General features: G+C 42.8%; 1 protein-coding gene across 5 annotated transcripts in view; it reads right to left on the bottom strand.

Annotated features, from left to right (window-relative positions):
- Positions 1-1,122: 1,122 nt before the first annotated feature.
- The window catches only part of EIF4G3 (eukaryotic translation initiation factor 4 gamma 3), a 240,781-nt gene continuing 224,421 nt past the window's right edge, over positions 1,123-17,482 (bottom strand). For all 5 annotated transcript variants that reach the window (XM_027841348.1, XM_027841345.1, XM_027841344.1 and 2 more), the window contains 6 exons: positions 17,258-17,339; positions 12,741-12,839; positions 11,255-11,401; positions 5,591-5,672; positions 3,803-3,949; positions 1,123-2,039 (listed from right to left, as the gene is read on the bottom strand). In XM_027841348.1, the coding sequence (XP_027697149.1) occupies positions 1,858-2,039; positions 3,803-3,949; positions 5,591-5,672; positions 11,255-11,401; positions 12,741-12,839; positions 17,258-17,339 (739 nt within the window). In that variant the 3' untranslated portion in view covers positions 1,123-1,857. The remainder of the gene's footprint in view (positions 2,040-3,802; positions 3,950-5,590; positions 5,673-11,254; positions 11,402-12,740; positions 12,840-17,257; positions 17,340-17,482) is intronic.

Here is a 17,482-nt window from a genome sequence, read left to right as displayed (position 1 = left end):
AAAAAAAATGTATTCTAGAGCTTCTCCAGTTTTGCCAGGTCTCTTATTGTGGAAGCTTCTTCAGAGGTGGGAGCTGAAGATCATCTTTGGTTGGCATCCAACTGAGAAACACAAAGGTTGTTTACTTGGGAAAGAGTTTGGTTTTATGAACAAACACACTTTTGCAAGATGCCAGCCCTCAAGATAGCAGAGACGGAAAGCCATCTTTCAAGCCTGTGCTGCAACTTTCTTTTAAAATAAGCACCCAAACTTTGTGGAAAAAAAAACAGAGGCCCAAATCACACTCACTTCACACACATCAGAACGGACTGGGTCAAGCTGGGGGAACAATGTGATTGTCACACAGTACTTAGCTTCATCTTAAAAAACCAAGAACATGTTGATGTTGCTTTCTTTTACTCCTACAGATTGTCTTTGGGTTCCTTAAACATGAAGGCAGTTGTTGTAAGCAAACTTTTAAAAGCTGTGGTGGTGGCTGTCTGGTAAGAAGTAAACCAATAAAAAGGCCATGGAGAAGGGGAGGCTGGTCATTTGGTTCAAAGGTTGTCTATCTGCGACCTGCTGCAAGGGCTATGGGGCTAATACCAGTGGGATTCCTGAGTCCTGATACTTATGGTGGGCAAAGAGTTCAAAACTGGATGAAGCTGCTTCCAGTGCCCTTCAATCATCTCCCAACCTAGCAACGACATGCTACTGGATGTCTCCAAGAAGCTCGGCCTTGGCTTTGGGCGGGGGGGGGGGCCCGCTGTCACTCAGTGGGCTGTTCCTTAGTAGAGGAGGCCTCCCACCCAAGTACAAATTCCCTCCTTAACCCAAAGAGGCTCATCTTTCCTGGTTGGGGACACAGACACACACGCACTCTATGTACACAAATCTGAGATACCTCAGTCTGGACCCTAAAAGAGCAAAGACGGCACACCTGTTTGAGATGGTGCCCACATCCAGCAGCTGCCAAAAGGAGAAATCGCTTTACTTTTCTTTAAACTTGCAATGCTTGTCTTTATTTTGTTCTTTATATTTTGAAAGTGAGAAGAAATAGTATTGAGTCAATTTCTTTTTTTTTTTTTAAATATTTGTTCTATGTATTTACAAGCCTTAAAGTTGCTCTAAAGGTTTCAAAAGTATTATGGGTACTTTTCCCAGGGTAGCACTTTTTTTTTTTTTCTGAACAAGTTAATTCTTGGAGCTTTCTGGTCCACAGCATTTTCTCAAATGCATTTCCTTCTGTTCCAAGTTTATGTATGTTTTGATTACTATTTTGATTTTTAATTTCTGAAGCAAGCTGAGAGGCAGGCAGAAAGATTTGATGCCAAAAAACAATCAAAAAATGATCTCTCTTACCTAGCTCACCCCAAAACCCCCTTAAGACTGGACTATCTACTATGCTTTGAAACAAAAGTGAAGTGCATCTGAAGGGGAGGGAAATTTATTTCTCTGCTTTTCTATTATACAATTTGTTTACAGAAACTGCAAATTAAAAAATTACACTGGCATTTGCAGTCCTTAAAATAAATTAAAGTTCTCAACTTTTTTTTTTTTGCTAAACAGATCTGTGTTTCTTTTAAAGTATGAGTCCTTGTTTAAAAAGAAAAGAAAAGATTAAAACAGAAAATATTTTCTATAAATAATACATGTATTTTGGTTTAGTGCTCCCGCCCTCAGGTTTGACGTTTACTTTTCCAGTACCTTTTTCCTCCATGATCACCTTTTTGTTTCTCTCTCCCCTCTCCCACTCGTGCACACGTGGGGGTTTCTGCTCGAGAATTGGCCTTGCTGCACTGTGATTGGCGAAGACGTGAAACTTTTTAAAAAAATACTTAAATTGTTTCTTTTGTTTCGTTTTGTATATTTGAAGTTTTAGTTATCCTCTGACTCCTCTTCAGCTTCCCGCAGCCACGTGAAGAAGGCTGTGACCGATTTCAGCGCCACGCCTTTCCCACTCTGCTCGGCAGGGTCCTTGCTGCTTTCCCACTTGTAGAAGGCGTCCTCCGAGATCACCTCCTCGTCATAGAGACAATCAAAAAACATCCGCAAGAGATCTGCAAGAGGGGCAAAGAGGTCTGTCAGTCCTGACAAGAACAGGATTGACAGGCCCTTAAAAGGCAAACAAAGGGATTTTTTTCCCCAAGCAGTGATTTTGCACAGATCCTCTTTGAGGATCTGTGCCAGGCCCCCATCCCCACTTAAAAACAGTTCAGTGTTACATCATCACAAAGAGTTAGGGACATGAAGAAAGGAGACGGGAATAATTTATATGGTGTCTAAAATAATTTTTCTGCAGCTATTATTTAACTCTGTTCTAAATTTTCTATGGTTCTAGGTGTGTATCATTTTATATTACATTCCAATCATCTTTTTAAAATAAAAGTCTGGGTTGCCCCCCACCCCTTTGATAAATGTACAGTTTTGTGTTGGGTTCCTGATATGAAAAATATTATTATCTAGATAAACTGGGTAAAAACTCTCCTAAATGGGAATTGTGGGAATTCACACACATTCATTCTCTCATTCTCTCTCTCAAATTGTACCTCACTTACCCATAACTTTACCTAACCCAAATAATCTTGTTAATGATCTCAATTCTCTGCTTTTCTTTAGCCAAGGAGACTTGGGTTTTTACAAGGCAAGCAAACTGATGGGAATAGTAAGCCTCATAAGATTTTTTTTTCCCATTCTCATTCCTCCAACCCATGTCAGTGATTTGGAATATGTATGAAAATTTCCCAGAAGGTTTATATTTGTAAATTATTCTTTAAACATACTAGTAGGAAAGTCAGAGGAATGAGTGGCCAGGTATGTGTTAGGTGGTAGTGATAAACTTGGCCTACGATAAAAGATTCGAGTGTCATTATACTGGACAATCAAAAGGGCATAAGTAAAAACCATATTTTTATTCAACTGGTTGAAAACAAAATTTCCAACTGTATCTAGTGATTTAAAGATTTTATGTATCAGCAAGCAGTAACTTCCCTATTTTATAGAGAGGAAAACTAAGGGAGGGAAGTTAAATGCGGAGGAAGCAGTGGCAGGTAGAGACGGGCTCATCACCACCTGTGTCACAGGTCTAGCTGTGGGAAGTTCTGAGAGAACAGCTGGCCCTGTGGATACAGGCTTAGGTGAGTCTCCACGCATACGCCAATGTCTCCTATCACAGACCAGTAAAACTTCTTGCTATTTGTACAGATAGAATGAAAAGTATTTGTCCAAAAGGCACAATCTTAAGCAAATCACGTAGAATCATTTTCCTTTTCTGACCTCATTGCTTCACCATAAACTCAGTTTTTAAAAAAAGGAAATAAAATTTCAATGAACCAGAATAAGGTATTACGGTTAAATGAATTTTAAGATGGGCTGAATGTTAAGCACGGACTCTCATGGTTGAAAAACATTCCAAAAATGAATGCCTGAGTCGGAACTATGGGCTCGGGTGACCCCTCGAGGATGCTGCAGACGGTTGGGGTCATTCGGAACATTAACAGTTAGAAAGGATGCGGCTGCATTGTGCACACACCCTAGGAGATGCCCCGGAAGCCGTTTCTGGCCACAAAGTCCCTGGCATGGTCTTGTCTTCTTGTTGTTTATCTTTTTTTCTAGTCAATATCAAATTCAGGTTTATAGGATGGCAGACAGAAAACAGAAACCAGGAGAGGCTACTCACTTACTTTAAGGCTCTGTTAATAGAAGTTGTGCTGTACGTGAGACCCGAAGCTCGAGGCTGCGGCCCAAGAAGCCAGTACTATTTATTCTGACTGTTCTAGCATCTGGCTGATCTGACCCCATGTAAAGCCACAAGTGAACTTACTGGCAGGTTGATCAAGTTTGACAATGGATGCTTGTAGTGCATAAAGTGCTTGTAGCTCCTTCTCTGTATCTGAGTCTAGGTACTTGAGTAAGATCGGCACTCTCTGCTTGATAACAGCAGTGTCCACTCGGAAAGCAGAACAGTCGGCTTGGAGAAACAGAAGAAAAGAGCCAGGTGATCCACAAGGAGCCGCCAATGCTAATATGGAAGAGGAGAGGGCGGGGGAAGGACTGGAAAGCACTGGAATTACTTAAGGGTCAATATTTAATTGGGAACTGTCTTGATGCTACCATTCCCTCACCTCCCCACACCCCCTGGAAGGGGAGCACTGAAGCCCCGGAGCTCTGCAGGACTGAGATGTCAGCACTAGGAACCTCTAGCACCTGCTGTCTTCCAGGGACTGCTGACTCAATTCCAGGGATGCAGCAACATAAAGGGGAACACAGTAGGAAAAGGAGTAGTCAGAATCCATTTATAAATTCAATTAGTGTAAATGCTTGTGATCATTCTCAGAACCAATACTGATCAGCCCTCCCAAGAACTCAGACCTACTGCTTCTTAGAGGAGGGTGGGTTAAAAGAGGATTGGATGGCAAGAGGGAGAGGGATGTTTGGGTTTTCTTGAAAAACTATTCAACAGCATAATTATCCTTTTAAAAAAGAATAGTTTTTATAAGAAATTATCTCAATATTAGCGCCCTTCCTGGAAAAAACAAAAAACAAAAACTTTTAGGGGTCAGGCTTAAATTAGAAAATTCTACCTGTGATAAAACTTAAATATAAAAAAAAGCCCCACATTTTAGATACAAGAATGTTTTTTAAAAGAACGTCTAAGACCTTCCTAGCTAGCTTTTTTAGAGAAAAGAGATTTTGAAAAGGAATGATTGAGATATTAGATAACTTTCTGTGGGAGGCCTTTCCCGGTCCCTTCCTACCCCATCCCAATGTGATGTGGGATCAGTTTTATATGTGTTTTGTGTATTACCTACGTATATGCTATGTGTGCTGTATCTCCCAGTAGAATGGGAGCTCTTAGGGACAGGGAATCTTTTATTTTTGCCTTTGTATTTCCAGGACCTGTTGCACAGGGCCTGGCATATTGTAAGGACTTAATAAACACTTCATTGTTTAGGCATAAATAGTGTGGCCGAGAGCCAACCTGTTGCCTTGCTTTGTCTGGGTAGAGAACAGATACATTTGCCGATGGTATAGATACTCAAGAATATCTTTTAGCCTTTATGAAGTTTTTATGGTAAATGCAGAGAAATTACAGGTTAAGCAGGTATCTTCAGGAAGAAATATTACAAGTGAAGTTTCTAATTACTAATTATAATTTCACCCATCACTGTGACTGGTAATAGGGCTATCAGCACATTTAAAAATGAAATAAAATGTGTTTATGTTTAAGAAGATATTACATCCTCACTCCCAAAACACTGTACTGAACACAGTGAAAGCAGCTGCATTAGAATGCAAGAGCTCTCCCTGCCATCTCCCACACGGAAGGCGAGAAATAGCCAGGACACTGGAGCTCAAAGAAGCACGCTTGGTCCCTCATGGCAGGGGAGTTGGGACCACAATCAAGCAGAGAGCTCCTCCTCCTTTCTGCCTCTCGATTCCACTCCCCATGCTGAGGAGGAAGCAACACTTGGCCTATGTAGAAAATGAACCAGCTCAGGGGAAGGTCTGGGAAATCACTGACTTTTTAGACCCATGTAAATGAATAATCAAGAACTTGACAAATAGTGATTTTCAGGTGTTAGGAGTTGACTTGAGAAATGTTACTTACCTATAATAGCTGCTTTACAAACTGCTGTCATTAAAGCTCTAAGGAATGTAGGTGAACTCATCTGGCTTTCATCTAGATTAGCCTAAAATCAAGAGGAAATGCATCAATTACACAAAGTAAGGCACTCTTCTGTAAAGCAGCAACTGTTTCCCAACTCTACTGCTGAGCTTGGCGCTAACTGGGCAGTGAATCCATTTCAGGCCTCCTGAAAGAACTCATTTTCCCTGTCAAAATGAAAACAGCCTTGCTGCTGCCAATATAGGCAGACAGTTCTACAGGAATCAAGTGTGCCGTCTGCAGTGTGCTCCAGTGTGAACTTGCTCCCTGCCAGCCCTGCCTTGGGGGGTGGGGGTTGAAGGGAACATTCCGCCATGGAGAGGGGCCACAAGCCACACCTTAAAAGCCTAGACATGAAGACAGGCCAAAAGCTGTCACATCTTTCCTCCAAAAATACTTTGCCTTCTGCACCTAAAAAGTCTTGGATGATAAAAACATCCAAGACTTTTCCTCTTTCTTTTAATGTGGATTCATTTCCAAAATAAAGAATGCTGTGCCTTAATGAAGTTCTAGAGTTGTGTCAAGTAGAAGGTAATGTACGTGTGGACAAGCTTTTCAGTGGCAGAAGACTATTTCACTCTTCTTTAAAGAAGCCGGGGGAAAATGGAATGGAAATATGAGGCAAGGCCAATGGGACCCCAATCCAATATGAATTACAACAAACACGTTCAGATAGGACAACGCTCTTCTACGAGCTACAACAAACAGACAGGAAAATAATTTTCTAAGCAGACCGCAGGCGTTCTTCTCCAAGTCTCCACTTCTCTTAGCGTCTTTTAGGAACAGTCCAACATAAGTGGGCACATAGAGACAGCCAAGAAAATGAAGAAAAGACCACATTGGAAAGCAGCGAACGTTGGAGCAGCTGTAAAGCTCAGTTACAATTTAAAGAAGGAGCTGTCTGAGACCTGAAGGGCTACTACTCAAGTGATCTAATGGGTCTGCATCTGGCAGCAAGGGAAGCTGCTGCTGATGACAGCCTGGACGCTGCACACTGAAGAAAGGAGGCAGAACTGAACACAAAATCCTGAAAGAGCAAATACAAGCAATTTTAACCAGCATCGTTAGTCAATAAGTTCATAGGAATGAAAACTAACCCACTTCACCCATAGACCATAAAGAAACCACTGTAGGGCAGACTGTAGCCTTTTGCTGCCATGTGGTGCCATGATGGTATCTTATGCCCCTTAAGGGGTTTCCATGCTCATTTCTATTATATTGGTCAGAGTTGACTTGCTTATAACTTTCTAAAAAATATTTCACTTGGTCTGGTCTAATCCCAAAGGGATTACTTTTGGAAAATCTGAGTGAATATACCGAACTTGATTTAAGTTATGGGAGAGCGAATAAAAACATAGCCTTGCCTTTTGGCTCATCAAGTACTTTATAAACAGATGGACAGAGTAACTTCAATCTTGGCATATGGCTAGACTCTCCTGAGGACCAGACTTCAAGGCAAGTCTGAGAAAAGTACAGAGAAGTCCTGGAAATGATGAACACAAAGTACTGCCTGGAAATGCAGAATAGGGGACCTTGCTGGCTCTGAGCAGTGCCTGCTTCATCTGCTTTAGAGGACAAAATGGCATATTCTTTCCACCTGCTGAAACCCAGACCACCGTAATGACTTTGGCCTACCATGGAGACAAAGTACAAGGAAGAAAATAGTCACTTTTTTATGCTAATCATGTTAAAACCTTGACAGGCTTCACTAATGTGGCATTGATGTATGTTTTGTTTTTGTTTAAAGAACAAAGGCAATTAAGGCCAACATCTATCCATGTGAGACAAAAAGTATCGAAAATTAGCTCAGATATTAAATGGAGGATCTATATTTGCATTCTTCGCTTATTGTGATTTTTTCACTCATACTTGTATTAAAAATGAGCAACTGCGTCATGGGGGACAACTGTCAGCTGACACCAACATCAATTCCCATGAATTAACTGATCATTTCTATGGAGATGATTCTCAAATCTACCTGTCCCTGCCGTAACCTCTCTGCCTATCTTCAGTCTCACACCTCTAATGTTCTATCAAACAGGAAATCGAACAAAACGTCCTAATGACAACTTAAAAATATATCCCAAACTGAACTCATTCTCTTTCCCTACAAGCCCTACCCAATCCCAAACTTCCTTATTAGTGCAGAGGGCAACATTATTCTCCCAGTCCCCCCCAGCTCACAACCTAGGTGTCACCCTTGACTCGATCTCTTACCGCCATCTCTAATCTGTTATCAAGGCCTAGTGATCTCACTTTGGCAACATCTCTGGAATATGCCTCCTCCTCTTGCCTGACATGGCCGCCACTCTGGTACAGGCCCTTATTGACACCTTTTGTCTGGACTACTGCAATAGCTGCTGGTGGTCTGTCTGCCTCAGCTCTCTCCCCACCCCAGTCCCTCCTCCATTTAGTCACCAAAGTGATTTTCCTAAAGCTCAGGTCTGACTGTGTCACCCCTCTATTTAATGAACTCCTATGACTCCCCATGACCTACAGGATCAAATACAAAAGACTCTGGCATTCAAAGCCCTTCATAACTTACCCCTCTCCTACCTTTCCAGACTTTAACGTACTCCTTAGTCTCCTCTATGTACTTTTTCATCCAGTGACACTGGCTCCCTGGATGTTCCACGAACAACAATAAAAGATATTCCATCTCTTGGCTCTGGGCATTTTCTCCGATTATCCCCCATGCCTGGAAAACTCTCCCTTTAGATTCCTTTATGTCCCAACTAAAATTTCATCATCTACAGAAAGCCTTCTCCAATCTCTCTTAATTCTAGTGCCTTATCTCTGTTAATTAATAATAATAATAATAATTTCCTACATAGCTTTTCCTGCACATAGTTTGGTATGTATCTGTTCGCATGTTGTCTCCCTGATTAGACTGTGAGCTCCCTGAAGGAAGGGGCTGTCCTGTGCCTCTTTTTGTATCTCCAGAGCTTAGTACACTGTCTTAGTACAGGCTCATGGCAGGGCTCAATAAATACCTAATAACTGACTGATATAAAGTGCCTTTGTAACTCCTCAATGCATTTATTTCTAATAGCTGAAACTTTAAGAAATTAATGTTGACATATCCTTCTCCTGCTCAATACTGGAGATTTACATTACTCAAACAAGAGGCACAAACACCCAGGGCCCTGCTTGCTACACAGTCAGAGGTGCACCGATTTAAACATTCAGTAGAACTTTTAGGCGTGTGCTGCTGTGAGAATTAATATTACTGGAAAATTCATCGTTTTATTTCTTGGCTTCCTTTGCAAATGGATTCACTGTTTCCTATTTCAGTAGAGGTAGAATCCCATTTTACTAGGCATCCTTTCAGTGTCTGGTTTGGTACATGACTATTTCCATGATACAGCCAAAAACCCGTGAGTTTTCCCAATATGTAATTAAGGTTCCATGACATTTGTACGCCTGCATTCCTGTCCAGTTGCAAGCCCCCCTCTCTAGCAGAGTTGTTCTTTGGATAAGACAGTTCTATATATTGTTTGTATACAAATATCTAGTCTTAGGAAAAGATGATGTTTTTCAAAATGGTGTGCTAACTAAACTGCTGTGAGCTGGGGGAAGGACTGGAGTTTCTTTTGTTTATTGGTTTTTAAAGAAAGTGCTTGGCCTTTGGTTTGTGGACTGATGGGAATGCTAGTAGGACACTGTCTCATTTTGGGAGAGACAGATCAAAAACACCCGTGGAAAACATCAGTTTCTTTTTGAGGTAGTAATTCACAAAATCAGTGGTGTCTCCAGGTGTTCTGCTGGCCAGTAAGTTTATCTTAAATGGAGTAATTCCCACAATAATTCTTGGCTGCTTTGGTGACTAAAGGTACTATGCCATTTTATAGTGCCCACAAGACAGAAGCAGAAGGCAGGAAGGAAGCACTCCAGCAAAAACCTCTGACATTTGAAATTTCCCTGAAGAAAGTCACCATCCTAACAGCAGTCTGAAAATACATCATACATTTTATGAAGACTACTGCATGTAAATAGCTATAGCAGAATAAAGAGCAATATTTGCCACTCCCCTTTAAGCCTTGGCAGCAGCCCTCTCCCCTTTACACAAACATACACACACACACACACACTCACTCACTCACTCACTCTCCTTTCCACAGCCCTCCAAGCTACAGCTCTCTAGCACACTGTTAACAACAGGTGTCTATCTGAAGGAAGTCTGAATACAATGTAGACACTCTGATGCCTTTTTCAACTTACTAAAACAGGATTCGAAGTAGAAATAATGAAACTTGTCAGTGGTGTTAAGTAACAAACCAGAAGAAATACAGGACATACTAACAGTCCAAACACAGAAAACTTCGTTAAAAAAAAACAAAGAAACAAGAGAAAGGTTATTTTCTGTTACCAGAGTTCACAAGTATTTTTCACAGGAAAAATGCCTGTTATGTATCAACCTACTAGTCTGTGGCACTGGCTTCTCCAGAGGTACACGGTCACATCAAAAAGGGACTGATTCTAAGGGTTGCTGTGAGGGCCATAAATGATTATAAATGGAAAGTACTTTGAAATCATAAAATGCTACAGAAATAAAAGCAAGAATATTTTCCCAGCCACCAGGGATGGTAGTCTGAAAAGAGCCATTGTTTTGGAACTTAAAGCATGATGAAAACAGGACTGCAGAGCAAAATAGGGGCGAAGAGAAGGAGTTAGATAAAACTAGCGGTAAAAAAGGTTAAAGAGCTGGAAAGAAACAAAAGGCATTTGTGGAAAGAAAGGTGCTGCCAGCCCACTCTGCCCTGCACTGCTCCAGGCCTCAATGTGGAGAATTCAAATGTGCCTGTCCTAGCCAGTACCCCTGAAGAGCTTGACAACCCTCTTTGTAGAAATCCAACTTGAAAAAATGATATGTTCTCAATAAGCAGAAACACTGCAAAGAGGGCAAAAGTCATAAGCTGGCAGTCACAACAAGTGGCCCACAGAAACAGGTACAAGAAGACCCTCCAGGACAAAGAAAACACAAGAAAAAGTCTTCACTGACCCCATCTGAAAATACATCCCAAAAGAGTACAGAGTAATGAAAGCCTGCTGATGACCACTTTCTGGCCAGTGAGAGTCAATAAAGGAAGTCTATGCTGTGGCTGATAGGGTGAAACGCAGGATGCTGAGGGGCACAATTATCTCAGAAGGATGTTGAATTCAGAGAAGAACTGTTTTGTGGGCAGAACACTTAGGACTTTTTGGAGCCTGGCAGCAGTGCAAAATCAGAATTAGGGGAGCAATCCAGGAGAGGGTTGCTTTGGATCAAAATTGTTATTTTGGGGGGAGGCATCTGGTGTGATTTCACTGGTGTAGGGAACTCTCTTCATACAGATCAACAACTTGTCTGTGACTTCTGGTCTTGGGTTCGCCTGGTTAAGTGATCTGTCCATGGTCACAGGCTTGCGTCAGAGGCAGGACATGACCCCAAGTTTGGTGGCTGCACCCACTATGCCAGCTGTCTCTCTCTCTCTGTTAGTCATGCATGAGACACTACCTTGCTTTGCCTAAGGCTTAGTGAGCATCCCATGTAGTAGAGGGATGGGTGGCTATGTGGCACAACTCATGTAAGCCCACAGGTACCAGGGAGGAAGGGAGTCTTTATACCTCTACCCAATCAAAGATCTGTTCATCATTCGCCTTGTCCTCAATAATGAGTTTCTCAAGCCGTTTGTACAACTCTTCAGCAGAGAGTTCTTTCTTTGAAAGTGCTTCTGAGGAACTGGAACAGTCAGACTCTATAAAGTCCAACTTCTGAAATAGGAAAAGGGAAAAGCACTTAGAGTTATCCTCAGGGCTACAGAACCCAGAGATATACCTCCCCTCCAAGGTGGACCAAATGACTAGCTGTAGCTAACAGTGGGAAAAACCATCATTCTCAAACCTCCTATGGATTCTTCTAGCCTTCCTCTAAGTCCCTGAAAGGAAATTAACTCCCAAGTGATTCTCTGAAAGGCACCAGTCCCCCTTAGTGGGAAGCTCTCTGCAGCTTGCCTCTTCCTCAGTTCCCACTCTCCAGAGCTTGCTTCTTCCCTTTGGTACTGGGACAACTCTTTAAGGCTAGAAGGGCGGGTTCCAGTTAATGTCATTCATATTGAAATCTGTACGCCATCATGACTAGGCAGTTCTGTGAAGTGTCAGTGCCCACAGCTCTCACAGGACCACCCCCACCCCTAATCAGCTCCAGGTGCTCTGAGCTTTGCCTTGACAGACAGTCTACTTAACCAGTTCTTTAATCCTGAGGTGAGTAATTCAATACTGGTAATCAAAACCAAAGGGATTTTCAGTTTAAAAAAAGGACTGAACACACATTATCTTAAAATGATTTGTTTTAACTGTAACTACTGAATGTGCAAGTGATAACAGTTTTGTACTCTACTCCTAAAACACCTTAAAAAGCTTAATATTTTTAGGGACAGTCCGACTCTTCAAATTGCTTCTGAACATGGGGAGCCCTATTCAAATCCATGTAAAAAGTGTTCTCTCCACGTTCTTGGGCAGCCTGGTGTGTATGGGCCAGGAGCCAGAAAAGCCGGGCTCAAGCTCTTCTTGAGACTCCAGCCAATATCTTCCTAATGAAGGTGTTGGCTAAGATGACCTAATGTAGCCTGGCAAAATCAGTCTGTGATTTTATGATGGACTGATGAGGCATCAGATTTTAAAGAGGCCCTTCAGAACAGCTGCTAAGAGAGGATTAAGCTGGCCACTGCAAAGAGGCAGGTGCTCACTGAGCGGCTCTCTCTCATCACTGGGATTCTGTGGCAGGATTGAGGAAGGAGGTTAGAGAAATTAGTCTAACTTTATTTCCTAGAGAACCTCGGGGTCATGGAGCAAAATCCTCTATTTGAGCAGAAAAGCCATTGAATTCAAAAGGTCTGAGTTTTGAGGGACCCTTGTTTTTTGATTGCCATCAACCTTATTTAAAGGATTACACAGAACACTTAGGAACTGTAGTTTCATTTCATTAACTCTAAAGACTGAGAGACATGATCACTTTCACCTTCCATTTAGGGATAGACGGGATACTACAAAATAGGCAAGATGAATAACCATCTATCTTGCCATAAGTGGGACCAGGAAACTCCTTACTCACCTGCTCCAGGAGAAAGTTATGTACATCTTCCCCTTCTGGCAAATAGTCCTTCCAACTGAGGCCGGCCTCCCTCCATAAGGCTCCCACTTTCTTATGGCTCTAAATAACAAACAAATGTCCATTACTGGGGAGAGAACAAGGCTTTCAAGAAGGCAGCTTGCTGCTCACATAAAAACAAGTTCTTGGTCACATGAACATAAACTGCTTTAGACTCTGGATTGCTAGTGTAACAAGTGTATGTGTTGGTAAATGTAAAGACAAGGCTGACTTAGGGTTCATTGAGAGGATCACCACATGGGTTCAAACATTTGTCCATAAAATGGTACATGTGAACTGGTGTTTAATATTCATACACAAGCACAGGCACAGACATAGATACCCACAAAACTGGATGTCTAAGGCTCTAAAGCAACTATGTGGCAATCACATCTCTATTTTACATCAATGCCAATGTTCAATCACGATCATTTACACTGTTCTTCATAGACTTCTAAGAACCAGACTGTTAATAAAAGATGTAGGCCCTACATTGATCAGCTCATCATTCTGCACACCACATCAAGATGTTTGCACAGTTTCCAACCCCGAATACTGAAGATCGTAAGCCAGGAATGAGACATGTTTCTACGACAAGAAATACAGGGAGGGGTGGAGCTAGATGAACTAGCTCTGAGATATTATGATTCGAGGCTGAGCTAAAGGAAGAATGGGACCTTATGACTGATAACTCGAAAAACAAAGCATCGTCACAAACACTTTGGAGAGCTGTGATGAGACAGAGGATGCTATACTCTGAACCATCAAGCAGAAGGGTAGGAACAGTGTCAGGCTCTCCACCGCAGCTTTCTGACAAGAAGGCAGCACACATGTGACATTTACTACTTCCACAGTACTCCCAAGAAGCCACGCTATTAACCAGCTATGCAAAACACAGAGTCTCTAGTTTCTGTAGAGGGGGCAGCAAGCAATGGCCATTGGTTCTTTTAATGATCTATAAACCAATCTTTTCTTGCAGCATATGCCAGTATAGACATCTATCATATGGGTAATCTATGAATCTGAGAAAACTAACTTTAAGTCAAGTAAGGAGACAGGATGGAACATGTGACTTGTTTGATGTGATAATGATCTATTTCAGAGAGAAGGGGAAGATGATCCAGCTATGTTTAGATCAGATGGAAAAGGTTTCCAGTATGGGCCTGGTGACAAACTGTAGGTCTATAATTAGCAGGTCGGCCCAACAAAGTGAGGAGAGACTCATCAGCAGTTGGCCACTATTAGGGGATGACTTTTCAGCCGCAACAATTCATGAAGACAATCTACTGAGGTTCATAAGGGGGTTGGGAGGAGCACCATATTAATGAAAGACTGATGTACAGAAGTATCAAAACAAGTGGGAGTCTGTCTCCTACTTCCATTTAACTGGGAGTAGGCTTCCAAGAAGGGCTGATGGGGACTTGGAAATGCTGCGCTGTTATAACGTCCTAGTCACTGAGTGACTCTGGGGGAGTCAATGTACCACTTGAGCTGCAGTTTCTCCATCTGTAAAACAGGGTTAATGGCCCTTGTACAACTGAGGGCTGTGGTTAAGGTTAGGGTTAAAGCATTAAGGTTGGGGCAGCTACGTGGCACAGTGGATAGAGCACCAGCCCTGGAGTCAGGAGGACTTGAGTTCAAATTCGGCCTCAGACACATAACACTCACTAGCTGTGTGACTCTGGGCAAGTCACTTAACCCTAATTGTCTCACCAAAAAAACAAACAACAACAACCCCCCCCCCCCCCAAAAAAGCATTAAGGTTAGAAATGCTTTCTAATGAGGCTACAGAAATCAATGTAAGCCATTATTCTCCATATACCAAATGTACCTAATGAAACTCAACAAAATGGCAGAACAGACAGCCTTGCTGATATTGCCTTGACTACCTTGGCTTTTGCCCCTCAACCTCCTCCATTTCACAACCTGCATCTTTACCCCTTCTAGCTGTCCCCAGGGAGAGTCACTCATACCCATAAGGATGCTCTTCTCTAAAATCTGGAGTTCTCTGACACCAGCCACTTGTTCATCTATCCGTGCCTCTGTCCCCCCCAGTTCCTGGCCCTCTCTTGACTCCTGACCAAGTCTCTCTCCTTCCTATTCTCCCAGGCCGCCCTGGCTCTGCCTCCCAGAGTTGCTGGGGGATCAGATGAAGCCATGTATATGAAGCTCTTGGCAAACCGTAAAGCACGAGAGACGTGACAGCTGTCTCTTCCCTTTCAGTCTTGGCCCTGTGCAATCTCTTCTACTTTTGAATCCTTTGCCCCTTTATGCTCTGCCCCACCCCATCTTACTCCTGCTGGAGTGCTGCTGACCTCTGCCAGAAAAGAATGTCACACAACCATATGCCTTTGGTAGATGTACATTCTCTGATCATACCTGGACCCTCACTGTCATCTGTCAATGCTGTTCTATCCCATGCTGGAAGGGCTATTTCAAGTCTTCTCTCTACTCCCAATTCCTGCCATCCTTCTCCTTTACCTCTCAGCAGAGGACCTGCCTGCCCTTGTATGTTAGTGATGCCAGCAGCTGCTCCACACTTAAAGGCCCCTCGTCATCACCCCCTTTCCTCTCTCTCTCCTTTCTGCTTTTGTCTCTGAGGAAGAAGTGGCCTTTCTCTGACAATCCAGCTACATATGACCTTAATCCCATTTCCTGTCTCTTCCACAAACTTTCCCCTTTGACCTGTCTCTCTCTCTCAATCCCTCTCACCCCTCATCCCCAAATCTTCCATATCCATCGTCTCCTTCCCTATTGTCTGCAAACCCCCAGGGGCTATTTGCTCCCAATCCATCCATTTCTAACTTGTGATGCCATCCCTTACTGAAAGGCTCTCTCAAAGCCAGCCACCTTTAAAAGTCCTAGCCCACTGGCCTCTTCTCAGTGACTCTCACATTTGTCCTCTGCAGCTGGCATGCTGCTGGCCTGCGGTTCTCTTCCCGATGCTCTCCTCTCCCCTTCCTCCTTTGTAAGTGCTCTCTCCTGGCTCTCTTCTCCTACCTTTTTTACCTGCTCCTTTTCTCAGCCTCCTTTGCTGATCCTTATCTATCACCCACCCTTTGGCCATGAGTGCCCTCCAAGGTTCTGTCTTCAGGACTCCTCTTCTTGCTTCCTGGTGACCTCATTAGCTTTCATGGGTTCAGTCATCATCTCTGTGCAGAGAACGTCTTCCACAGACCAAGCCTTAATCCCTCTCCTCAACTCCACTGCTGCTCGCCTCCTCGGGATCTTCACCTCACTGTCCCACCAGGTTCTCAAACTCAACATGTTCAAAAATGGACTCATTATTGTCCCCACTAAATTCACTCCACTCCAAACTTCCTAATTTCTTTCGAGGGCACCCATCACCTTGCCTGTCACACAGATCTGCAACCTTAGTTATCTTTGACTTCTGTCTCATCCCCTATGCCTGGTCACTCCCCTCCCTCCACGGCATCTCATAGACAGCGTTCTTTCCACACATGTGGCTAATCCTCTCATTTAGGTGGGCATGATTTCTCACCCTGAATACACCAAAGTCTTCTAATTGGTCTCCTTGCCTCCAATCCATCATCTATACAACTATCAAACAAATATTCCTAAAACACAGATGTGATCACATGACTCTGTTTCCTAAAGCTATGTACTGGTTCCATATCATCTTGAGAATAAAGCACAGTCTCTGAAATGTGGAAAAAGTTTTGAGGCTGGTTCTAATGGAAGTTTTCAGACTTATTTAATATTACTTCCTTTGTCAATTAATTCCTGTTTCCCTGTATAGAGCTTGCTTTGTATATATTTGTTTGCATGTTGTCTCCCCCATTAGACTGTAAGCTCCTTGGGGGAGCCTCTTTTTTCTATCTTCAGCACTTAGCACAGTACCTGGCATATAGTAGGTGCTTAGTAAATGTTTAGTAATTGATTTATAAATTCTACATTTCCCTCAAATTGAAACTGCAATTCTCTTCCTTGAATTTGGAATCTCCCACCTCCCACCCTTTGCATAGTCTGTTCCCCTATGCCTGAACATTTTCTTCTTTGAGCCTAAGCTTAGGTGCTCCCTCACAGAGGAGGCCTTTCCCAATGCCCACAGTAGTCAGTGCCCCACCCCCCCACTATCTCACATGACTTATCTTTGTATATGCTCTCTCCTCCAGCAGAAAGAAATTACTTGAGGGGAAGGACTGTTTGGCTTTTGTCTTTATCTCCCCGGCACCTAGTATAGGTACCTCAGACAAAGCAGACTTGCTTGTCTTAATTCTGATTCAAGATTGATCATAGGAGAGACAAAAATGCTCTTTGGTATCAAATTTAGATAAATGTGTTCAGTTTCCATGGAGTCAATATCAAATGCTCTGAAGAGGAGTTGCAGCAGATCCCTTCCTCAGGAAGCCAGGTTTCCTGACCCTTCTTGTACCATGGCTAAGCCAGTCTCCCAAGCCCAGCTCCTCACCCCCTCTCTCAGGCTCATCTGAACTTATGACATAAGTGGGAGCACTCACCATTTGTTTGCATAGAAGGTGCAAGATTTCAGAAAGCAAGACCCCAGCTCTTCCCACAGGAAGTAAAGGTTTGCTAAATTCTCTGTAACAGAGCATACAAAGCAATGGTCACATTCACGAGGGGGTGTCAGTCATGCAAAGTAAACATTTCTGATCGATTCCTTCTTGTGCACTGAGAAAAGACCGCACATCTGGGCTGATAAAGACTGCACAACTGAGCAGACA

This window comes from Vombatus ursinus, unplaced genomic scaffold, assembly GCF_900497805.2.
Source record: "Vombatus ursinus unplaced genomic scaffold, bare-nosed wombat genome assembly UNPS02014859.1, whole genome shotgun sequence".
NCBI classification, from domain to species: Eukaryota; Metazoa; Chordata; class Mammalia; order Diprotodontia; family Vombatidae; genus Vombatus; species Vombatus ursinus.
Note: the sequence above shows the minus strand (reverse complement) of the source record. Positions and strands in the feature narration are given on the sequence as shown.